The sequence below is a fragment of the Hydra vulgaris genome, chromosome 06 (genome assembly GCF_038396675.1).
Source record: "Hydra vulgaris chromosome 06, alternate assembly HydraT2T_AEP".
In the NCBI taxonomy this organism is placed as follows: domain Eukaryota; kingdom Metazoa; phylum Cnidaria; class Hydrozoa; order Anthoathecata; family Hydridae; genus Hydra; species Hydra vulgaris.
In genome coordinates this window covers 4,338,621-4,365,456 of record NC_088925.1, presented here as the reverse complement: position 1 = coordinate 4,365,456, position 26,836 = coordinate 4,338,621, and the positions used below count along the sequence as shown (strand labels likewise).

Sequence of the window (26,836 nt, the reverse complement as noted above, 5' to 3'; positions counted from 1 at the left end):
TATACAAAATTAAAACAGACAAACAAAAACAACAAGAAAGATATATCATAAAGTAAAATTATTATTTTTTTTAAATTAAAGAGTGTTTTATTTAAATTTAGTAAGTGTTTTAGATTTTTTTTTTTTTTCATATTTTCATCAAGAACCAAATTCCACAGCGTGGTCCCCGAAATTTAATCGAAAAGTCAGATTTTTTTAGATATGTTAGAGGAATGTTGTAATTAATTATTGAGTGTTTTGTTTCATATTATTATTTCTTTTGAGAAAAGTTTTTATATAAATATTTTGGAATTGTTTTGTACATATCCCCAGAGTCTTTGAAATTTTATTCTTGACTAACTTTATTTGACTTTTCCAATTTAAATGTTCATCAAAAATTATTCCAAGTATTTTCATTGAAAAAGGTCTTTTTATTTTAATATTGTTAATTGTTAGTTCTGGTAATTTAAGTGAAAGGTTCTCGGATTTAGATAGTTTAGCAAACAAAATATATTTCGTTTTTTCAGTATCCAATGAAAGTTTACTTGCTATAAACCACTCATTGAAATTTATAAGTTTTGTGTTTACACAATGAAAAATATTTTTTAAATTTGACTTTGACAAAAAAACATTAGTGTCATCAGCAAAAATAATGCAATTGAATATTTTTGGGGATAAATAAATATCATTTATGAGTAATTCCATGTCAAAACAACCAGGCCATGCAACCATATGTCTTTGGATTTTTTTTATATTTTTACTATAGTTATTACATTATAAAATAAGATAAATCCCAAAATTTCAAGGTCTAACTCCCAACGGTTCGTGAGTAATGGTTGTTTTAATTTTGGCTACTATTATTGTTTTGGTCATTTTCCGCCATTTTTAATTTTACATTTCTCTTTATAAAACCATGCCTTTAAACGTGTGAATTCTAAAAATAAGTGACTTTGTTAATCTCAAGACGAGGAATTTAAATATATAAATAAAAAACTCATTTTATAATTAAAAAGTACCTAAATATCAATTATAAATGTTAAAATAATGGACACCTGCCACTGTAAAATTTTTAGGTGTGCGGTAAATTTTTTAAGCCTAAAATTTCAAATTAGGTCATTGTATGTTTGAAGAACATTGTGTGAAAAAATCATTTATGCCAAATACATAGTTCTGTAAATATTTTACTTTTGTACTAAAAATGTATATATAATTGCAGGGGCGGACCACGATTTTTTGGTGTTTGAGTTAAATAACTTCCAGCTAAGTTCTATACTCCAAACCTTTGAATGTTCATACTTATGTCATTTAAGGATGTTTGCAAAAAATTGCGCTACGAAGAGCCTGGGAACAAAAATACCCTAAAAAGTAGAAACCATCCGCCCAAACGTGAAGGGAATTAATTTTTCCAAACAGAAAAATTACTTACCACCTTAAATAAGACTAAAAATTGTACATATTTTTAAAATTTTGTCAAAAAATCATTTGGTATTCAGAAGGTATAACCATGTAAAGTTTACAACCCCCTCAAAACGAGGGGGGTTGTTTAATTAGGTATGATTTCTAAACAAATCATTATTTTTCAATGAAATTTTATTACCTTAAAGAAATTTCTACCTAGTTTAGGATATTAGAATTCATATTTCAAAAAATTTATTTCCCCCACGTTTTAGTTTTCTAATTTTTAGGGTATTTTTGTTCCCAAGTTCTTTGCAGCGAAAAAATTTTTGCAAAACATCTTTAAATGACATAAGTATGAACATTCAAAGGTTTGGAATATAGAACTTACCTGGAAGTTATTTAACTCAAGCACTAAAAAATCGTGGATCCGCTCTTGAATTAAACGTGCAATTTTTATTTCTTTTCCTAAGAGTAATTCCATTTCAAAACAACCAGGCCATACAACCCTAAATTCTCTGATTTTTTTTTCAATTTTCGCCAAAGTACTTTAGGAAAAAATGATAATTCCTACCTAAATCTAAATCTAAGTGGTTCTCAAGTTATGAAAGTTTTTTTAATGTATTTTTTGTTTCCTTTTTGTTCTTTGGTTCCTTTTCTTTTCTAATTATCAGTTTAATTACTGAAAAAATAAGTTTAATTGCTGAATTCAGACATATTCATCTAATTTAAATGTTGCAATTAGTTCTACATAAATAATGTAATTAATACTTGTGCATTTTTAAATTTGCAATTATAACATTTTTTAATTCATTATCAAAATGATTTCATGTGATATTGGTAAAGTTTTAAAGTCAGAATGCCATAAAACCTCATATTCTAGAAATAAAGAGATTTTTTTACTACATGACCTAGACACTGATACTCGTCAAAACATTTTATGGAGATCTGAGTTGCGTGCTTGTGAAGAACTATTCAGCATTTGTAATCACCATTTTCACTACTTTGGAAAAAGATTTGAAAAGAAAAATGGCAATTTTTGTAATGTTTATAAAGTGCATAAAAAAAAAATGAAAGGTAATTTGATTTAAAATATTTTTTATGTAATTATATCAAAGAAACCCTTCTTTAATTCTCAAATTGTATTACTTTTCTGAAGGATGTGGAGGTATAAAAATTTTCAAAATCTATGCCATCACTCAGAAGATTTTTTATTGAAAGCTGAATGGATATTTTTTGCAACCAGTCATGGCAAATCTTCTTGTGATGCAATAGGTGATACAGTAAAACGAACAACAGCAAAAAAACGTCCAAAGAAAAATCAAATACTAACAATCGATGCAACGTTTGAATTTTGCACTCAAAAAACGCTCACAATAAAGTTCTTTAAAATTGATAAAGGAACTATGGTTAATGTTAGAGCTACATAAAACAAACGATTTGAGAAAGGAAAAACAATACCAGGAAGTCGAGGATTTCACCATTGCATACCAGTTTCGAAAGCATCTATATTATTTAAAAAAACTAGTAACAATATAAATCCAAAATCTATTAATATAAATAAAAAATCAAATTACCAAAATTTAAGTTTAATAAATTTTGAGCTAATGCAGAAATACAAATATTACGCATGTACATATAACTCGTTTTGGTGAATTGCAGTAGTTGAAGAAAAAGATGAAGAATATAATGATATAAAAATAAAGTTTATGCATCCACACGGTCCATCTGAACAGTTTTTCTGGCCGAAAAGGAATAATTATTGTTGGATACCAATCACCAATGTAATAACATTAATAAGTGCACCAACAATAATATCAGACAAAAATGAACTTTCAAAAAAAGATTTTAACAAAATTAATAAGTATATATTTGTAAATCAATATTTTTTAATGGATATATTATAAAAAATTGTATATCAATTCAAGTATGCATCATTTTTATTTATTTTAAATACTACGATAAGCGAAATATGCTATATTTGCTTTTTTTGTAACATTTTTCATGTAATTTTTAAACTATGTATTTGGCAGAAATGATTTTTTCACACAATGTTCTTCAAACATACAATGATCTAATTTGAAATTTTAGGCTTAAAAAATTTACTGCACACCTAAAAATTTTACTGGGGCAGGTGTCCACTATTTTAACATTTATAATTGATATTTAGGTATTTTTTGATTATGAAATGAGTTTTTTATTTATATATTCAAACTCCTCACCTAGAAATTAACTAAGTCACTTGTTTTTAGAACTCAAATGTTTATAGACTTGGTTTTATAAGGAGAAATGTAAATTTAAAAATGGCGGAAAATGATCATAACAATAATAGTAGCCAAAATTAAAACAACCATTACTCACGAACCGTTGGGAGTTTGGCCTTGAAATTTTGGGATTTATCTTATTTTATAATGTACTAACTATGGTAAAAATATAAAAAAAATCTAAGGACGTAGGATTGCATTTAAAAAAAAAATTGGTTGTTTTGACGTGGAATTACTCTTATATAAATTAAAAACAGCTAAGGTATAAGAATTGATCCTTGTGGAACACCGCAACTTATTGATTCAAATCGTGTGCATGTTAAATCTTATGAAGAGCGTTTTTCTAAAAGGCGCTAAGTCATATTTTTATTATAAAAACACGAAAAAACTAATTGTCCGGCGAAGATTTTTCTAATATCTATAATTTTGTAATCGTAAATAAAGATGGTGAACAAATTTTTTATTGATACTAGCATTGTTAGATTTGTACGTTTATCAATAAAAAGTTCAAATGTTGAAAAAACTCAATTTTTGAAAATATGGACTTTTAGAAAAACGCTCTTCATATGCTACTCCTTGTTTATGATTTTTTAAATAACATTGCAGTCACTTTAAGTTAGAATGAACTACTCCATATTTGCGTGGTTAATAGGTAGGCATCTTGTGGTTGACTGTATCAAATGCTTTAGATAGATCTAGAAAAATTCCGAGTGTGTAACTATTGTTTTCTAAACCATTCAAAATTTGATTGGCAAGATTAATTTTTGCATGTTCCGTGGAATGGTTTTTGTAAAAACCAAGCTGTTGATGTTAAAGAATGTTATTTTTTCTAGAAAATTGTTTGTTGTGCATAATGCGCTCTAGTATTTTGGAAAAACTTAGTTTATAGCAAGTAAACTTTTTGTGCGGCCGTGGCGCAGTGGTTAGAGCGCTTGCTATATAAGCAGGAGATCCAGGTGCGAAACGAGCTCTGGACGAATTTTCGCGTCACGGTAAGGAAGGAGGCGTGAACTTTCCGGTTAAATGCACTTCCGCGGTGCTTTGTGACAAGACCGTTAGGACTTCTTGGGGCACCTTAAAAAAAAACAAAAAAAAAAACAGGAAAGTATGGAAATTGGCCTATAGCTGGATTTTATCGACTGATCGCCGCTTTTGTATACTGGAATTATTTTTGCTAATACTAATTGATCAGAATGCAATTTAAGAATATAAAAAAATATATAAGAATATAAAAAAATATATAAGAATATAAAAAAAGCTTTCTTTATAATATCTGAGACTGCTATTACAACATCAGGGTTAATATCATCCAGTTCAGTACTCTTATTTTTTTTCAGCATACTAATCGCTAGACGAAGTTCAGCAACTGAAAGCTCCGATTCATCCATGATGCAATCTGATTTTTTTAAGAACGATTTAAATGATTTTTTCCCCTCAGGAATTTCACCGGCTAATTTTTTCCTACATTTATAAAAAAACATTAAATATTTCTGCAATTTTATTGTTTTCAAAAGTATTTTCTCAATTATCATCTCTTTGCAATCTATTTGGCAAACTATCAATTTTCACACATCCTACTCCTTAATTACATTCTATGTTTTTCTTGTATTTCTAAATGTTTTTTTGCTTAATAAGCAATGAAGAGTAGTGATTTTCTTTGGATTGCTTTTTTAATTTTTCAAAATAATTTTTATATTTTGTGTATTTTATTTCATTTTTGTAGTTCTTTTTTTTTTAATTTTTGGTACAGTTTTGTTTCTTTTAACGACTTAACGAGTCCTTCCGTCATCCACGGACATTTCCAAAATTAAAAAAAATAATTCTTTTTAATTTTGGATAGGCCTTTTCGTATTGCTTTGAGAACATGCGAATACGAAAATCGTAGTTATTATTTACCTTATTGCAATCAGTCAATAGTTCCCAGTTTACCTCTTGTAAGAGATCACGAAACTTGGCGAGTGATTCATTAATAATTTTTCTTACATATACAGTTTTTTTTTCTTTCTCAGGGGTTGCAGAACTTGTAATCAGAAAACCGGAAAATGGTCAGTGATATCTGTTTTAATAATACCACTTTGCATTTTAGCCCATGTATAATTATTAGTAATAATATTATCGATAATGAATGCAGTTTTTTTTGTCACGACTGTTGACTTGTTAACTATTCATTGGAATAACTCTGTATTGGAAACCTGTATTGTTTTAAGAGCTTTGATACCAAGTAATTTAAGTGATTTTTAAATTGGTTGTAATTACCATTTAGCGGTCTATGTAATGTTGTTATAAATGTACTTTTATTCGTTTTATTAATTATTTCAATAGTAATTGACTCACAATCAACAGCATTTACTCTGAGGTTATCTACATGCTCAAAAATCAATGAGTTGTGAACAAAAATAGATACACCTCCACCAATACCGTTTTCTCTCGGATAAATGATGGATAGGTTTATATCCGGATAATTGAAAATTAGAATTAATCGTAATTTTATTTATGACTCTAATGTTTAAATGTAATAATGAGAAATAAGATGATGAAGAATTAAGAATATGTTTAACGTCGTGAACATTGTTATAAGCCGTAAGCATGTTTTTATTAGCGTCATTAACTATGTTTAATGCGTTCTTTGTTCCTGTTGTCAAAAATATTAATATTGTTGTCTTCTGCCATTTTAACAATAATAACTATACTACTGTGATCAAAAAGTAAGATGAATTTTTTTATAAAACGAAAAATCTTTATTTATTCTTCCAAATCTGTATCGTCCCCCTCAAAATAATCCCCCCCCCCCGGCTCCAATTCACTTTTGCCAACGTTTTTTCCAGTCTTCGAAGCATGCCGAAAAGTCCTCGGTAGGGATAGCCTTCAATGCGCGTGCCGATTCACGTTGGATCTCTTCAATGGACTCAAAACGATTTCCCCGGAGTGGTCTCTTGAGTTTTGGGAACAGCCAGAAGTCACACGGTGCTAAGTCGGGCAAATACGGTGGTTGTGGAGCAACATGGGTAGAGTTTTTGGCGAAAAACTCACGAAGAACCAGTGCTGTGTGCGAAGGCGCATTATCGTGGTGCAAAATCCAAGAGTTGTTGGCCCATAATTCCGGTCTCTTTTTGCGAATAGCTTCACGCAAACGTCGCATAACGCTTAAATAATATTCCTTGTTGACAGTTTGGCCAGTTGGAAGGAATTTGTAGTGTACGACACCACAATAATCAAAGAAAACAATCAACATGACCTTGATTTTTGAGCGACTTTGACGTAGTTGCTTCGGTCTCGGCTCGCCTTTTTCACGGTATTCACTCGATTGGTCGGTTGTTTCAGGGTCGTATGCGTAGACCCAAGTCTCATCGCCAGTAATAATTTGTTTGTAGACGTCTTGATAGTCAGAAAGCATTGCTTCACACGTTTTAACGTGACGCTCTTTTTCAAAGAAATTGAGAAATTTCGGCACCAAACGTGATTTGAGTCTTCTGAGGCCCAAATGATCCTTCAAAATCGCTTGCACCGACCCAAATGATATTCCAACCATGTCAACAAGGTCTCGAATGGTTAACCGACGATTTGCAAGCACCAATTCTTTGATTTTGTTGATGTGGCGATCATCAATCAAAGTCGATGGTCGTCCGGAGCGTTCCAAGTCATCAACACGTTCTCGGCCTTCTTTGAAGTCTTTGTAGCACTTGTAAACATTTTTTTGAGACATAGTCTCTTCACCGAAGGCCTTTTGCAACATTTGATACGTTTCAGCAGCAGAAATATCATTCCGCAAACAAAATTTAATAGCACTTCTTTGCTCAACAAAATTAGACATCGTGAAAATCGCCGAATGCACTTTTGGTACTTCAGAAACAAGCGTAAACAAAAAAAAATAATTATGAGTTTGACATGTAATTTGGCGCAAATGTTAATGACATTCCTACCAACTTAAAAATAAAAAAGATTGGACGATTTGAATAAGGCGGGAAGTTTAAATTAAAAATTCACCTTACTTTTTGATCACAGAAGTAAATATTATTTAAAATAAAAAAAGAAAACAAACTTTAAACACTCTTATGTTATTTTTTAATATCTTTAACTACTAATTTCTCATAAATAAGAATTTCTCATAAAAAAATACAGAGTATTTCCTGTGAGTTCGCATTTATTCAAAGAGATATTTCCGTATGGTTAGGGTATCCAAAGAGTAGTCCTTATTTATAAATGTTCCTGTTTTTTTAACTTTTATGAATTCTTTAATACGATTGATCGAAGTTTACTTTATCCAGTTTTTCCGGTCTTATTCTACGGCCCTTTCAATACTACGTCATTTAGATTGGTTTCAAAAATACTTAAAACCTTTTCTTCAGATTGATTCCAACATTCAGATTCAGCCTTCAACTTTTAGCTATAGCATTCAACTTAAAAATATGAACCTAAAAATAGGATACTAAAATACCAATATATAAATATCAAAATTAATTTAACTTTATTAAATGCTACTTTTTTAACAATTTTCTCTTCAATTTTTTTGTATTTTTCTTCTTGGGTGTCTTGAGAGGAAGTAATACTGTTTTCAATACCATTTTGAGTGTGCTCAATTTTTGAGACTCTATCATTTGTTTTAACATTTCAAATTTTCTCAAATTATTTTCATTTTGTAAAGTTGTGCACGTTTCTTTAATTTCTGTTAATTCTTTCAACAGTCCATCAATGCTTTCATTTGTAATTTTTACTTATAAGTTTAAGAATGTTTTTTTGCTGCTTTTAATCATCTCAGAGAATATTTCTCGAGCTGATTTCACAGATTCAAAATGTATTTATTTAAAAATAAATATTTATCTATATGTATTTTTTTATTTCAAACAATCAAAAACTATTTTTTTCAAAAGTTCTAACAACCACGCTGCAGAAACACGTCTCTTGCTATTTTTTATTTGGCTTGATTTAGAGTTATACTTTTTTTATTTATTTATTTTCTTATTCTATTTGTATATTTTCTTTAAATAAGCGCTTCATTTTATCATTTACTCCTACAATGTTGTAATTGTTGTTATAATTAGCCACTTCCTTGATTAGATTTCTGTTTGAGTAGCACCATCCTTATCAATCTCTTGCTATTTATTACTTGTACCTGCTTCTTATTAGAGTTTTTTTTTAATATTTTTATATTACAATATATTATGATTCTATAATAACTTTAACATTTGGTGTCACTTTGAGTACTGTGCTGCTATATAGGAAGGTTATTAATCCTCCCCCCTCCCCCCCCTCCCCAAAAAAAAATAAAATAAATAAAAAGACTTTTTTAAACTTTTTGTCGTTTTTTTCAGGAATATAGTCGGCTAGTCGGTATTTGACACATTTTATTCGGCAGATTTTGAGGAATCAAAATCCACGCCCCACTTTCTAATTTTATTTCCAAATCTCCTGGTGGCACCATCCTTAACAGAGATTTCCTAAGTATTTTAATTACATGATCATTATTTTTAATTTCTTACAAATTTTATTTATTACGTTATTTTTATAAATTTATTTTAAACCTAATGATGGTAAATATATATATATATATATATATATATATATATATATATATATATATATATATATATATATATATATATATATATATTATGCAACTGTTGTTGTTGTTAAATTACAACAAAAATTCCTCTCATATTGACGTGGGATACTCATGTGGAAATGAGAAAAATTTCTTGTTGGAGCTTTATCTCCATTTACAAGATCGTAGTTATATAAAAAACTTATATTAGAAAACCATATAAAACTATATAGCTAAAAACTAAAAACTATTATATAATATAAAGCATTGCTTGACAGCCGGTACCACTATTTTTGAAAATCGCTGATTTTTAATTTTGAACCCTTGATTGATTTTAACTTTTACAAAAATAGCCACGAGGCTATGTTTGCATTTTATTGGCCTACCATTGTTATAAACAAAAGGAATATAAAGATGAATAGGTTTATAAAAAAGATGGTTAACAATCGCAATTACAAATCGCAATTGTTATTACATATTTAGTAATAAAATAAAAATCATGCACTAAAAACAAACCGTGCACTAAAATAGTTTTTATATAAGCTTGATCAGACTCGACAGCCTTTTTTCAAAACGCCTCAAGGTAGTTCACTTTTTTACAAAATAAGCTAATTTAGATGTCTATTTGCGTTATTAAAGAAATATTTTTGAAGAAGTTCATATTAATTTTTTTTGAAAAGTTTCAAAAAACCTTTTACTAGGAGTAAGGAAGTTTTCAAGTAGCTCTGCTACTCGTTTTTTATTGCGATTTTCTCGAAATAACAAAAGCATCTAAAGGCATTTTGAAAAAAAATTTGAGAACTGAAAAATCTTCATTGTTGTTATTTTTTGTTGTTATTTTTTATGTATTTATTTTTTGTTATTATTTTTTAACTAACTATTATTATTTATAATATTTTTATTTATTTGCAACAAAAACATAGAAAAGCAAAAAACTTCTACAGTTTGATGTGGAAGAAGGAAATAAATATTACTTGTTGGATCTTTAACTCCATTTACAAAATTATGATTTTGTAAATGCATCCGACCTAATGTTGAGATGCCATTTTTAAAAAACTGTAGGTTTGCTTTGATCTTAACAAGCAGAGGCTCATTTTAACAAAATATAAAATTTTATATTACTGTTTGTTTTAATTACATCCCTTTTTTATTTTATTTATTTGTTTTTATTATTTTTTATTCATGGTTTTTTTTTTATAATTCCTTCAAGTTTTCCTTTGTGATTTGTTTTGTTTGTTTATCTGTTTTTGTATACTTACATATAATAAGTTAAATAAGGAACAAAATACATTTGAATTGGAGAAGTTTCATTGTATTGGAGAAGTTTAATTGTATTGTAGAAGTTTCATTCAGAATCAGTTCAAATATTTAAAATAAAGGTAAATTAACTTCTAACAATGTCATAAGGTATTTATATATATCCTACATTTTATAGATACGCGATGAGAGTTATTTATAAAAATTACAAAAAAATTTGCACAAGGTAATTTTTTATTTCTTTTTAATACAAATAATGTTTTTTATGGTCAACTCCACGGCGAAAATGAAAAAGTAGTCAAATTTTCTTCTCTTTTTCGTCAACTTTTAGCAAATGAATATTGATGTAAACAAATAAAAGTTTATTAAAAATAAACCTTTAGTACTAAAATTAATTTATTTAAGTCATTTTTATGCTTCCGAAAGTCACGCTTTTTCTCATTGTGGCATGATAAAAAAAATATCATTGTAAAATGTTATTTTAACCATGAATTTATTAGCATAATTAATTAATTTAGCGTGAAAATGGAGATAACATGTTCAAATTGTTGTTGGTCAGGTTTTATACTTTATAAAATATATATCTTAAGAAAATAACGAAAGAACTTTTGCAATTTTCATGTAACGTAAGTTAACAAAAACACGAGAAGGTTTTGCTTTTTCTAAAATTTAGTTACAAAATTTAAGTTTTTTAATAATATTTTTATAAATCATTTAAGTTTTATAAGTATATAAGTTTTTTAATAATATTTAATAAAATTGCAAAAACTTTTATTGAAAATAATACGTTTAATGGATTATTATTAGCTGGTGATTTTAATCTATCAAATATTGAATGGAATGAAGGAAACATACAAACAATTAAAATCAATGAACACCTATCAATAAATTTTCTAGACACTATAAATGATAATTATATTTACCAATGTGTAACAAAGCCAACTTTTAATGATGGTCTCTTTTTACAGAATCACCTGATCGTATACAATTCATTAAACATAACCCACTTTTAGGAAGTATGTACAAAGCTTACTATGTATTAGAGTGGTAATACTTTATAGCAAGTGATAATTCGTTTATAATAAGCAAAGGTAAATCAATGTTAAATTATAAAAATGGAAAATATGAAGAAACGGAAAATTACTTCAATTCAATAAATTGGGACTATATTTTTAAAAATAAAAATATAAATGAATGCAATGAAATTTTTTTAGGATTATATCTCAAAGCATGTGAAAGTTGCATGCCAAAAAGACAAAGTAAGCATGATTAAATAAAACCAAGGATCGATAAAGAATTGAAGAATTGATAAAAAAAAGAGACCACTTTGTGGCTTAAACTTGTATCAAATAGTTTCAAATGCCAAGTATTAAACGACAATTACAAACAAGTTAAAAAATTAATAAAAAGTAAAGTAAAAGAAAAACGTATTGCTTATGAAAGAAAACTTGCTAAAGTATCCAAACAAAATCCAAAAATTATTTTATGGTTATGTGTATGCAAATAACAATATAAAAGCAAAAATAAATACAATAGCTTATACAAATGTTATTCAATTAACAAAGGGTTACTATATAGCTAATGCTTTAAATAAATACTTTCATTCTGTATTCATAAAAGAAGATTGCACAAATATACCAAATCTAGGAAGGAAACCAAATCAAATTATGGAGTGGAACATAGAAAAAGAAATTACGAGAAAAGTCAATGAGAAAAAATTTAAACAACTAAATGTGCACAAAGCTAATGGGGTTGATAGTGTCAGTCCGTACATATTAAATAAATGTATATATATATATATATATATATATATATATATATATATATATATATATATATATATATATATATATATATATATATATATATATATATATATATATATACTTATATATATATACTTATATATATAAATATATATATGATTTCATTGTAGGCATCGTGTATAAGAGTGTATGTTATATTAATAAGAAAACATCAAACAATACGAATTCTCTTAATACAAATAATAATTTATTTTGAGAAATTTTCACTGGGTTATGGATATCGGCATCATCAGCTCGTAAAATATTACAAAATTTTTTGAACGTTAAAAAACAGTTTAATAAAAAAACTGACGTCAGCAGTTGAATGGCTTCTTTTTTCGTTACGCAAGAATATAAAAAATGGAGTCCAAAATTTAGTTTTAACAAATTGCCCATTAACGAGATTTATTCCGCCATTCGATGGGAAACATTGGTGCCTCTGTATTTCGAGTGCTTTTCGTACTTTACGGTCGAATTTTTTTGTTTCAACTTTAAGAGTTTTAATTTTCTCCCAGTTTATTTTTTCAGAGCAAAACTTGTTACGTTACAAAACTTGTCATGATGTTTGCCATCATTAAAACTTTTTTGGTGTTGTTGAATTCTTGTTTTAATTTGTAGTTTTGTTTCTCCTACATATTTTTTCGAGCAATTGCATTCAACTAAATATGTACCAGGCTGGTTATTTAGGGGCAATCTAGATTTGTTTTTACATGTTAATATTGTTCTTAAATTAGGATTTGATTTAAAAACTACTCTATAGCGAACTTTTCTAAATATTTTTCTTAACTTTGGTGATAGTGAAGGTATCCACGGTAATGATACTTTTGGGAAAGCATTGTTCTCGGATTGAATTCTATTGTTCTTTACGTAGCGTTTTTTCCTAATTTGATTTGCAATACTTTTTAGTTGGCTTTCGGTGTACCCATTTTAAAATTTCTAAAAAAGCTAGAATATAACAACAAAATTGAAAATGCGCAAGATTTGAGAAAAAATGTTTTAAAAGAACTTAAAATGGGTAAAAAAATTAGTCAAAACTTAACAAGAGAGCAAAGAAAAGCTCTAAAGGAAATTATGGAAAACAAACTTGTCTATATATATCCGTTTGATAAGGGTAATGGGTTTGTGACAATTGAACACGAAAAAGCTTTAGAAAGAATTCGCGATCAAATTGGTCAAACAAAGGTTTTAAGTGAAGATCCTATTTCTAGTTATGCTATAAAAATTAAAACCTATCTCTCACAACTTAATACAAAACGAAGATTTTCAAAAACAGAATATGACAGTATATATCCAATTGATCCAATCCCACCTCGTATGTATGGTCTAATTAAGGCTCATAAGCCTGAAAAAGCTTACCCTATGAGAATAGTTATATCAACTATCGGCACACCTAATTATGGAATATCTAACTACTTAGTTAAAGCAATACAACCTATCTTAAATAAAAATAAAACACGTTTGAAAAATTCTTTTGATTTTATTAACAAAGCAAACTCATGGAATGTAGACGAAAACGAAGTTCAAGTTTCATTCGATGTAATAAACCTTTATCCATCAATTCCACTTAAAGAAGCTACTTTAATTCTTATAGATCAATTAAATAAAGATGATTCCTACAGATGTTCTACCAAGCTTACTATATCAGAAACAAAAACACTTATAGAGTTTTGTTTACATCGTTGCTATTTTGTGTGGAACAACAAGATCCATGAATTGGAGAATTCCGGTCCTATTGGTCTTTCATTCATGGTTGTATTGGCAGAATCTTTTCTGCAACATCACGAAGAAAATGCCTTCAAAATTGCATAGACATTAAATCCTCCTCTCGACTTAAAATCCTATCTAAGATACGTCGATGATAGCCATGCTAGATTTTCAAACATCCATGAAGCAGAGAAATTCAAAATAATCTTAAATAAACAACACCCTGCAATACAATACACAATTGAGACAGAAAACCATAACAAAACTCTGAATTTCCTAGATATAACAATAATAAATAACAGCAAAGGTAAATATGAGTTTAAAGTCTACAGAAAAGAAGCCATTACAAATATTCAAATAAAACAGCACTCGAATCACGACCCCAAAATTTTATGCGCAATATTCAAAGGTTATGTTCACAGGGCATACTCCATATGTAGTGTTACACATTTAAAAAATGAGATAAACTTTCTTATTCAAGTTTTTAATTAAAATGGGTACACCGAAAACCAACTAAAAAGTATTGCAAATCAAATTAGGAAAAAACGCTACGTAAAGAACAATAGAATTCAATCCGAGAACAATGCTTTCCCAACAGTATTATTACCGTTGATACCTTCACTATCACCAAAGTTAAGGAAAATATTTAGAAAAGTTGGCGATAGAGTAGTTTTTAAATCAAATCCTAATTTAAGAACAATATTAACATGTAAAAACAAATCTAGATTGCCCCTAAATAGCCAGCCTGGTACATATTTAGTTGAATGCAATTGCTCGAAAAAATATGTAGGAGAAACAAAATTACAAATTAAAACAAGAATTCAACAACATCAAAAAAGTTTAAATGATGGTAAACATCATCAGTCAGCAATTGCAACACATAACAAGTTTTGCTCTGAAAAAATAAATTGGGAGAAAATTAAAACTCTTTTTTTTTTTTTTTTTTTTTTTTGTTTTTTTTTTTTTTTTTTTTTGTTCTTTTTATTACAATCTGAATTATACTCGTGTTACATGTTAAAATAAATCGTTAAAATATATTATATAAATACTAAAATATATATATTTTTTTAATATAAAGAACGCGGAGACTCGCAGAAGACTACTAGGTCTTGTCATCGAGAACCGCAAGAACGTTAAATACAATAAAATAAAGTTACAAGATAAAAACTCTTGACTTGACAAAAATATAAATATCGTTAGTGATCAAATATATTCAAAACTAAAATATAAAGCTATCTTATGAAGCCATCAAAACCAAGCATTCAAAAAAAAAGAAATATGTCATCAAATTTAAAAATTATTTCTTTTAGTTTTTTTTTAAATACTGGAAAACTCCATTCATGAGTAAAATCAAAATTTTTTAAGACTATTTTGTTCCATAAAAATGCTCTACGGAATGGAATGCAAGGTTTGCCGATATTTGTTTTGCAGTTTGGTTGCCGTATAAAATTATTATTTCGGAGTATATATTTGTTTTTTTCTTTACATGAATATAAATCACTAAAAGAAACTGTACATAAATTAGTTTTACATTTAAATATAAAACAAAGAACGTTGAAAATATTTACCCCATAAATATTAAGAATGTTCATGTTAAATAAAAGAGGCTTTGCATGAGTAAAACGATCTTTTAAATTTATAAGACGTGCTACATGCTTCTGTTGACAATGGAGAGGTTTTAACTTACTTTTGTGCGTACTCCCCCACGCGACATTGCCATAACTAATATGACAGTGTATCAAAGAGTAATATAACTTAATTAAAGTATGTCTCATTAAAATACTTCTTGATTTATAAAGAATTCCAATACTTTTGGATATTTTATGGCATAAGTTATCGATATGGTACTTCCACGAAAGATTTTCATCTATAATGATACCTAAAAAATTTGTGTACGTGATTCTTTTTATAGGAATGTTATCAAGAATAAGCACAGGCATTTTGCATGGTAGAATATGCTTTTTTGAGACTGGATGAAAGAGAATATATTTGGTTTTTTCAATGTTTAGCGAAAGTTTATTTGATTTGAACCAGCCTGAAATTTTTTTCAGTTCAATATTCATATCATGAAACAAATGATTGATGTTTTTGTTGGATAGAAAAAGATTGGTATCATCCGCAAACATTATTGTCATTAAGTTAGAGGCTCAATATAGATCATTTATATAAATAAGAAATAATAGTGGTCCAAGTATGGAACCCTGTGGAACTCCACAGGCTATTTCTAAAACATTTGAAGGGGTAGATTCATCAATGTAAACTAATTGTTTACGATTTTTTAAGTATTTTTTTAATAATGTCAAGACTTCACCGGTGATACCATATTGTTTCAGTTTTTTTATGAGAATGTCGTGATTGATGGTATCAAAGGCTTTAGATAAGTCTATAAAAACGCCTAAAGTAAACTGTGATTTTTCAAAGGAATTTGTAATGCATCGAGTGGGTTGAATTACTGCGTGTTCAGTTGAGTTATTCTTTTTAAAACCATACTGATTGTCATAAAGTATATTATTAACAGAAAGATGATTAAATATTTTGTTAAATAAAATTCTTTCAAATATTTTAGAAAAAATAGAAAGAACTGAGATTGGACGATAATTATTTACATTTTTTAATTCACCTCCTTTGAATATAGGAGTAACTTTAGCTACTTTCAGTTGTTCAGGAAAAATTCCCTGATTTATTGAACATTTAAAAACCTTAAATAAAATATCTTTTATGTTGTTATATGAACTAATCACTATGTTTCCACTGATGTCGTCTGGACCTACTGCTTTATTAGATTTTAGCATTTTAAAGGCACTTTCAAATTCTGAAAATGATACTTCAAAAGCATTTAAATTTGTTTTAAGTGGAAAAACACAATTAATAATAGGATTTAGCATGTCTGGAATGTTTTTAGATAAATTTGGGCCAACAGATACAAAAAATTTATTTAACTCACTAGCTATTTCTTTTGGGTCATCAACATTATTACCATTAATTTTTAAACTTTTAGGCAAAGAACACGATTTTAATTTGCGATTACCTGTAATTTCTGCTAAAATTTGCCACGTGCGTTTTGAATTAAACTTATGCTTTTCTAACATATTTAAATAATAATTTTTTTTTGCAGCTTTTTTTTGACTTTCGAACTGTTTAGCGTATTTTTTGTATAAAATTTTGCTTTCATCTGTTTTTGTTTTTAAGTATTTTACATACAGTTTTTGTTTTATTTTAGAAGACTTCCTTATGTCCTTATTTATCCACGGTGACTTTAAACTTTTATTAGATTTACATATTTCTTTTTTTGGAAAATTTGCGTTGTAGATATCAAAAAAGGTTTTGTAGAATGTGTCATAGACTATGTTTGCGTCACTTTTAAAGTCGATATTTGTCCATCTAATTAAGGATAACTGTTCATTAAATGATTTCAAACTTGTTTCATTAAAAAAACGTTTGGTAAAAATTTGTTTTTGTTGTGGTAGTAATTTAGGGACAATATTTATTGAGAAGAAAATCGGAAAATGGTCAGAAATGTCATTTTTTATAATACCAATTTTAAGGAATTTATTGAAAATATCAGTAGTTATAATGTTATCAATTATAGAAGCTGACGTAGCTGTCACTCTTGTTGGTCTGCTAATTAATGGAACCGCACCGTTTTGAAATAAATTATCATAAAATTTTTTTATGTTGTTATTAGTGTGATATTCAAAACAGTTTAAATTTACGTCACCTATTAAATAGTGAAACTTTTTTTCCTTTAAACCTTTTTTTAAAATGTCGTTACACAAAAATGATGCGAAGCTTTCGGTTTTACCAGATGGCGGGCGATAACAGCAACTTAAAAGTATATTTTTAGAATTACCGGTTTTAATTTCTATTGTTAAAACCTCAATATTGTCGTCAGAGATACTCATATCAGGCCTAATAATGAAACACATGTTTTCTTTTATATAAATAAGTACACCACCGCCGCGTTTTTTTGCTTTTCGCGCTAGCGGGATCATGTTAAAATCTGTAAGACAGAGATTAGAGTTGAGTTTAACATCAACAGAATCGCACCACGTTTCAGTTAAACAAATTAAGTTAAAATTATTTAAATTTTCTTCTATAAAAATAAATAAATTTTCAAAGTTTTTTTTCAAACTCCTAATATTAATATGAACAACATTAAAATGATCCCACTCTAGAAATTCTTTTATTTCTTTGTTGTAAAAATACAAGCATTTAGTTTGCAGTGCAACTGATTCATGAAAATAATTTAAATCTGGATCTGACTCAATATCAATGACTAATTCATTTGTTTGAAATCGAATGGCGGAATAAATCTTGATAATGGGCAATTTGTTAAAACTTGTTTTTGTATTTTTTTGCTCGGTGAGTTTGATGTTTACTGCTTCATATTTCTCAACAGATTTCTTTAACCCGTATACTTCTTTTTTTAAATATGTATTTTCTTCCTGCAAATTCACTAATTTGCTTTCTAATTTTTCAAACTTTTCGTTAAAAATTTTTAATAATGTGTTTTCATGTATCTCTAATAAATCTTTAATTTGCACTAAGTATATTTCGCCATTTTTAATTTTTTCCGCAATTACAAAACACTTCTTATCACGTTCACTTCTAGCCACTCTTAAAGTTGAAACAAAAAAATTCGACCGTAAAGTACGAGAAGCACTCGAAATACAGAGGCACCAATATTTCCCATCGAATGGCGGAATAAATCTCGATAATGGGCAATTTGTTAAAGCTAAATTTTGGGCTCCCTTTTTTATATTCTTGCGTAACGAAAAAAGAAGCCATTCAACTGCTGACGTCAGTTTTTTATTAAACTGTTTTTAACGTTCAAAAAATTTTGTAATATTTTACGAGCTGATGATGCTGGTATCCATAACCCAGTGAAAATTTCTCAAAATAAATTATTATTTGTATTAAGAGAATTCGTATTGTTTGATGTTTTCTTATTAATATAAATATATATAAATAAATAAATAAATATATATATATATATATATATATATATATATATATATACATATATATATATATATATATATATATATATATATATATATATATATATATATATATATATATATATATATATATATATATATATATATATATATATATATATATATATATATATATACACACGCACACACACGCACGCAAAAAAACAAAATTGTATTTATCCTTGATGCAAAGTCATTAATCGAGAATAAAGTCATTAATCGAGAACTTCGACCCAAGAAAACTTTATCATGTTTTTGTAAACTTAAGTTACATGAAAATTGCAAAAGTTCTTTCGTTATTTTCCTGAAATATATATACTTTATAAAGTATAAAACCTGACCAACAACAAATTGAACATCTTAGCTCCATTTTCAGGCTAAATTACTTTAGATTATGCAAATAAATTCAAAGTTACAATAACATTTTACAATAATGCTTTTTTTACCATGCGATAATGACAAAAACAGTATCTTTCGGAAGCATAAAAATGACTTAAATAAATTAATTTTAGTACTAAAGGTATATTTTAAATAAACTTTCATGTGTCTGCATCAATATTTATTTGCTAAAAGTTGACTGCTTTTTCATTTTCTGCCGTAGAATTACCCATACTCGGTGTAGTTAAGGCAATTTTAAAATATTACAGCGTCTGTATGATATTTTGTTGATTACAACATATTTCTGTTAAATTTCAGGTCTGTGAATTATTATGTAAAATATAAAAATTATGTAAAAACGATAAAATGATAAATTTTGCGATGATACGATATGATTCGCGATAAACCTTTATATCTAAGGCTAAAAACACTGTGCCGCCGTGGCGCAGTGGTAAGAGCGCTATCTTAAAGAGCAAAAGATCGAGGTTCGAAACGACCTTTGGACATATTTTTGCGTCACGGTAAGGAAGGAGGCGTAAACTTCCTAGTTAAATGCACTTCCGCGGTGCTCTATGACAAGACCGTTAGGTCTTCTTGGGGCACCTAAATAACAAAAAACAAACAAACATAAAGTATAAAGGTTTGTAGTGAACCCAGACCGAATATTCTTTTTTTTTTTTAAATCTTCTTAAAATCCCAATCGCTTCTCCAAATTTGAATTCAAGTATTTTTTGTTAAAATTGATAGAATTATTGTGCTTGGACAACTATATATAGTTAATATACGTCAGAACCAATTAGAACTGGGGTCTTTAGTAGGTTAAGGCACTTTTTCAAAAGATTTCAACTAAATTTGTATTAACGCCAATGAGCGAGTGATCTAAAGACTCAAAAATGATGTTCTTTAGATTCACTATTAGGGGTGGTAAAAAAGTTTTGAAAATTATATATATAAAAAGAAAAGTGTCTTTAAAAATTAAAAAAATCTGAAGCAAAAAAAAAAAAATCATGCTAATTCCAAATAAAAAAACTCGACACTGTGAGCCATAAAGACCGCAAGTCTTTATGGCTCACAAGTCAACTTCTCCTCACATCTTCTTTTTTCGACCAGAAGTCGACCAGAAGAGCTAGTCTTTTAATTTTTAAAAATTAGAAAAACCTAAAAATTAAGCCTCAACAAAAAATGCAATCCGCCATTCTTGGCTTCTTTTCGTTTAATAGCTTTGAAATGGTTCAAGTAAAAAACATCATACGATAAAGATGGCTTATTTAAAACATTTTGTTTGTGCAGTTTGCTTGCAGAAATAAAATCAAGGAGTATATTTGGCCTGAGTACAATGCAGAGTTTAATGTTTGTTCGGATGTAATTTGTTCAAAATGTAGAAAAAACATCTTTTTGCTGGAAAAGGGATCAAATACTTATCTTTCAAACTGGATAAGTAAAGTTTCTCAAGTGTATGACTTTAAACTTATTTTAGTTAAATAATCAATACATGTAGATTTTTTATAAAGTGCTATTTTTTAATTAGGTTGACAGACCAAGAATTAGACGTAGTACTGAGGTTAGTGATATTATACAATCATCTCACGTTAATACAAAAGGTGTTGAATCTCGTAAAAAAATAAGTGCAGCTGCTGCTTTACTCTCCTTTCAAGAGGTTAAATATTAAGTATTAAGTTATTTGATAAGTAAATTAAAAGTTATTAAAAATTCATTTATAAACTTCAATAAAAAACCTTTAGGTATATTAGTTTAAGAGTAAATTTTATTCTTCAAGATGTCATAATAACTGTTGTTCTAGTCAGGCTGTTTTGAATTTAATTAGTTTGGCAGAAACTCTTGATCCCACATCATGTGAGCAAGTTGCTTTTGGCTTAATAAAAAGCAAGATGGAACGAGCAGGCATTGAGTGAGGTCAATCCTTGAAAATATCTATAAGTGTGTACGTTTTTATTTTCGTTTTTAAATAATTAAAAAGGGCTTATATGTTCAGATAAAACTTAAATGCACATACAAAACACTCAGTAGATATGAGACTTTTAACTACGCAATTGTATAGGTTGCTAACTACTTTTTAAAAATGTTTAAATTGTAAATTTAAAGTAGGCGTAGGTTAAAGATACATATAATTAATTATACTTTATCTTCAAGGTGGAAATCCGTTAACTTAAACTGTTGGAAATAATTCAATAAATCTTCTAGAAAGTGGAGTTAACTTCTGTACTGGATTTGACAAAAAATAAAACAAAAAAACTGATATCAAGTCTCCGTAAGAATCTGGGATTATCTACTGTTGTGGAGAATATTGTAATTAGTATAATGACATCATTACAAGAAGAAATTAAATCTAAATACAAAATAGAACAAAATAACTTTAATTGGAATGATAAAATTGTAACAAGGCTTGTAGTATTTATCCATAACACTTCTGAATTTATTCTTAGCATTTTAATGGAAAGAGGATTGGATCCTCTCTCCAGATTGGTACATATATCAATTGATGGAGGTCAAGGATTTCTTAAAGAAATTATAAAAATCTTTTATAAAACCAATAAAAATAAGATTTACATTGATAGTTGAGTTAAAAGGTGTTTTATTCTTGCTATTGTTAAAGATGTTTGTGAAGACAATGGAAATTTGCAGAAAATCTTGAGTAGATTAAATCTGAATAATGTTACATGTTACCTTGCATTTGACTTAAAATGTGCAAACAGCATCTTTGGTTTGTCTTCTCATTCAGGTAAATATGCCTGCTTGTGTTGTGAAGACGAATGTTCCCTAGAAAGTAGTACTTCAAGAAGGTTAGGTTCTTTTGATCATTGGTACAACTTATTTGTAGAATATGGGGCAAAGCAGTTAGAGATGAAAGATTTTAAAAATGTTATTAGTCCTCGACTAGTTTATTTAGATAACTATGCTAAAGATGAAATTAATCACTTAGTCCTTCCACCAGAGTTGCATCTTCTTATGGGTGTTGTGACATTACTTGGTAGACTACTTTTAGATCATTAGCCTCTTTTTAAAAATTGACTCAAGAAACATTATATCTTACTTCGAGGTTATCATGGAGTAGGCTTTGATGGAAACAATTTCAATAAACTTCTGGAAAAAGTAGATGTTTTAGAGAGAGATGTGTTAGCATCTCAAACAAATTTATTGTCTATAGCTCATCGCCTCAGAAAGTTTGCAAAGGTTAACGAGTACACCTTTGGATACGAGTTAGGCAGCAATGCCTTTTCAGTTATTGAAGAGCTCAAAGTATCATTTTGTGACCTACAGCAGTATGCAAAGGTACATTTAAATACAGAGCTGAAGGTTACCTGGAAAGTCCATATAATTGTTTGTCATATTCTCCCATTTGTGAAGTTAAATTGTTGTTCTCCGGGATCGAATGCTGAACAGACTGGAAAAGCTGTTCATTGTGCCTTCAAACCAAGTTGGTCTCAATACAAGCGAAGGATTGAAAATAAATATTATGCTAAACAACTGAAATCTGCTACTGCCACTTTTTGCTTAGATAAGATGTAAATATTGTAATATAAAAGTAGTTGTGTTATTTTTGTTGCATTTATTGTATTTTTTTCTTTTAATTATTGCTACAATGGTGTTTAAGAGGAGTTTAAATCACTTCAATTTAAAATTAGTAAGAAAAAGTGAGGATTGTTTTAAAGAGGATAATGAAAGATTATTTGAATTTTTTTTTTTGAAAGGAGGTATTATAATTATAGAGGAGGTAGCTTTATCACTTGAAGGGGGGTAAATAGGGTAAAAAAAATAAGTTTTTATGTTACTTCTGATCGACTTTAGATTTGCCTAATACAAAAAAATAACATATCTAATCAGCACTTATCTTAATATGGAAAAAAATTAGAGATGGGGAAAAGTTGAACCTGGTGGTCTTTATGACTCACTGTGTCGAAAAATTTGTAAATTGCTTTAACTACACTGAATATATAGTTTCACTTCAGAAAAAGAAAAACTTAAACTACGCATGCATGAGTGATTATTCTTACCTTTGGACGTTTCAGAAAAAAAGTTAAAGTTAAAATTTTTGAAAGCATTAGTAATACTGTTTACAACTTTTTTTCAGCGCGTTTAGAATTGGAAATAAATCAAATTTCTTGTTTTTTGTGGTTTTCGCATTAGTCATTTATTCGATTACATGGATTATTAGAGGTATTTTATATTTGATAACTTTTTATTTTCTTAATTGTAAAAGAGCGAAGGTAGACATTTAGAGGCTTCATAAATTTTATGTTATGTTTTATATATATATATATATATATATATATATATATATATATATATATATATATATATATATATATATATATATATATATATATACAGTAGTGTACACTTGGTTTTTAGATGGGGTGATTGGTTTTTAGATTGGGGTGAACGGAGCATGGGAACAAAAAACCCTTATTTTCGGGCCCACCCAGCCCTTAACGTGGGAGCTACGAGTTTATAAAATATTTTCTTTACTTTTTTTTATCTAAATTTATATTCATCAACAAGTTTCAAATTTCATGCAATAATCTCTTATTTTTCAAAAAGTATGACCATAAAAAGGTTTAACCCCCCTCAATTTGAGGGGGCTGGAAACATTGCAGGGTCATAAAAACTGAACACTAAGAAATTATTCCATGAAACTTGAATTTTGTAGATGAATATGAATTTAGATAAAAATAGTAACAAAATATCTTATTATACAAAATGTCTTATTATCAAGCCCCTTCGTGAAATAGAGAAAAATATAATTTTTCAAGTTCTAATATTATACAAAAAAGTGAATCTAAAAAGTTTAATAAAACAAAAAAAATTAAAAGCTTGAAAAAAAAAAGTGTAAAGATTGCAAAAAAGAAAAAATCTTTTAAATAAATTTTTTTTTTACAAATCTGTACATATACGTATAGTAATATAACGTTAGAATAAAAAGAAAGTATTTGTTATATTTATATTTTTATATGTTTTGTCTCGTACATAATCCCTAGAGACTTTGAAAGTTTATTTTTGACTAACTTTATTTGACTTTTCCAATTAAAATTTTTATCGAAAATTTTTCAAAGTATTTTAATTGAAAAAACTCTTTTAATATAATATTGTTAACTAGCTGGCTGGATCAGAAAATCGGGTCAAGCTGGGTCTGTTTCGCACTTACCATATATATATATGTATATATATATATATATATATATATATATATATATATATATATATATATATATATATATATATATATATATATATATATATATATAACCATAAGCGAGATCTCGTCTCGTTCTTGTTTCTCGTGAGAAATTGGACTTCTCGTGAGAAACGAGAAATGGAAAATTCTCGCGAGAAGTAGAACGAGAATTAAATATTACATTATTTTCCAAATTAAAAATTATTATAAATTACAAAATGCCTAATAATTTGTTTTTTTAATTAATTAATATTTTGACTCCGTGAATTTAATAAATCTAATTAAAAATTTAATTTGTTTTTGACAAAAACAAATTAAATTTTTAATTGGATTTTTTAATTAGATTTTTTTTAAAAATCTAATAAAAAGATTTTTTAATTAGATTTTTTAAAAATATTTAAAAATATATTTTTTAATTAGATTTTAAATATTTTTAATTAGATTTTAAATACAAAAACGTTTTGTACAAAATGGTGCACTTTCGACTTAATTTCATTAGTTTACTAGTGGAATTCAACTTGACACATATTGTTCATATTGAAAAGAAATATTCTTGCCTCATTTCAACGATCAAAAATGTCACCAAGAAAAAACAAAATCTGGAGATATTTTCAAAAAACAAATGACGGTGCTGAATGCAAGGCGTGCAAAAAGTCTTTGAAAACAAAAGATGGAAACACAAGCGGACTTTATTGTCACCTCGAAAAAAAACACAGCCAAGATTACGTTGAGTATTCTGGAGACTACATCACTGGACACCCCATGTCCAATAGTTCCCAGGCAGACAAACAGGTATCTTAATTGAAGGAAAGCTGGATTCTTTCTTAGAAGAACTAAATTTGCCTGCTGATTTGCCAATGTACTGCGTGAACGACCAAGCAAGAAACATGAAATTTGCAGTCAAATTGTCAAAGCGCCTTGACCAATACTTGTGCAACAATCATATTTTGCAATGTGCAGTTCGAGACTCATTTGAAATGACTGCTGGAATGGATGATGCGTTGCAAACATGCAAAGATCTGGCTTCTTTAACTTACCAGTCAAAAGTTGCAGCTGAGTTGCTTGAATCAGAATCAGACGCTCTAGGAATCAATTTTAGACAGTTACGCCAATCTGTTGACACAAGATGGAATGGTGAACTGGATTGCATGGCTTCTGTCCTACATCTAAAGAGTGCAATTATCAGCTTATGTGCAAATGAAGATATTTTTTCTTCAAAGACCATCAGTGCATTACAGTGGATATCAATTGAGGGAGCAGTAGAAATTTTGGCACCACTTCAAGAAGGTACAGAAACGTGGTCGGCTGAGTCTATTCCAACAATTAACACTGTCGCCGATTCTCTTTATTTAATCCATGACAAAATTGATCAATTTATTGAGACGGATGGAAAAAATGGCTACGGTGTCTTGTATGCAAAAAACTTGAAAAGCTGCATTGAGAAAAGATTTCCTCTTTGCCACACTGGAAATTTATTGAGTGCTACAGCAAACTACTTTAATCCTGCTTTAAAGGGACTTCACTTGAAGCTCTTTAAAAAATTTCAAACAACAAAAGAATGGTTAGCCTCTCAGGTTAGGGATAATGTTGAGTGCCAACTTGTTGTCAGAGTCCTTTCAGCAGATGTGTCCCCTAATTCAAAACTAATGCGCAAGTTAAACGTCAGACTTGAAACACAAAAGCCAACATCTGAACTGAATCCTATTTTGAGGAAATGTGCCAGTATGAATATCTTCCTGATGCTAAAAAAGACTTTCCGATTCTTGATTGGTGGAAATTGCATTCAAATACATTGCCAGAACTCTCTTCATTAGCTAGACAAGTTTTAGCTATTCCAGCAAGTTCAACTAAATCAGAGAGAGTTTTTAGCTCAGGTGGAAATGTCGTCCGATCATCCAGACACAACTTACACCCAGTAAAAGTAGAACAAATCATCTTAATCAGAGAAAACATTGTCTTGTTGGAAAAGTTTGGCAAAAAAATTCTGAATTAATATTTGAAAAAGTTGTTTACATTTGACAAATGTCATTTGTGTCTATTTGTCAAAACCATGTTTAAATTTTTTTTTTTTTACTTGGATTTTAATAAATTTGTTTTCAAAAATTGTTAAATTTCTCGTCTCGTCTCGTTCTCGGTCTCACGAGAAGTACTAACTTGTCGTCTCAGTCTCGTCTCGGTTTGAAAAAACCTTCAGCTACACTGATCAAATCGAAAGAAAAAAGTTATTCAATAACATATCAAAAAAAATAAAAATTAAAAACTCAAATAATTAGTTTAAAATATTCGGGGGTGATTTTAACATGGTTTTAGACGATAAAGAT

General features: G+C 28.3%; 1 protein-coding gene across 2 annotated transcripts in view; it reads left to right on the top strand.

Annotated features, from left to right (window-relative positions):
• The window catches only part of LOC136081600 (alpha-1,3-mannosyl-glycoprotein 4-beta-N-acetylglucosaminyltransferase A-like), an 87,977-nt gene that overhangs the window by 12,908 nt on the left and 48,233 nt on the right, over positions 1-26,836 (top strand). Inside the window, exons 2-4 of one of the 2 annotated variants that reach the window (XM_065799029.1) lie at positions 8,948-9,077; positions 10,613-10,660; positions 23,412-23,497. In XM_065799029.1, coding sequence (XP_065655101.1) covers positions 10,620-10,660; positions 23,412-23,497 — 127 coding nt within the window. In that variant the 5' untranslated portion in view covers positions 8,948-9,077; positions 10,613-10,619. The remainder of the gene's footprint in view (positions 1-8,947; positions 9,078-10,612; positions 10,661-23,411; positions 23,498-26,836) is intronic. The other variant, XM_065799028.1, reaches the window with a different exon arrangement.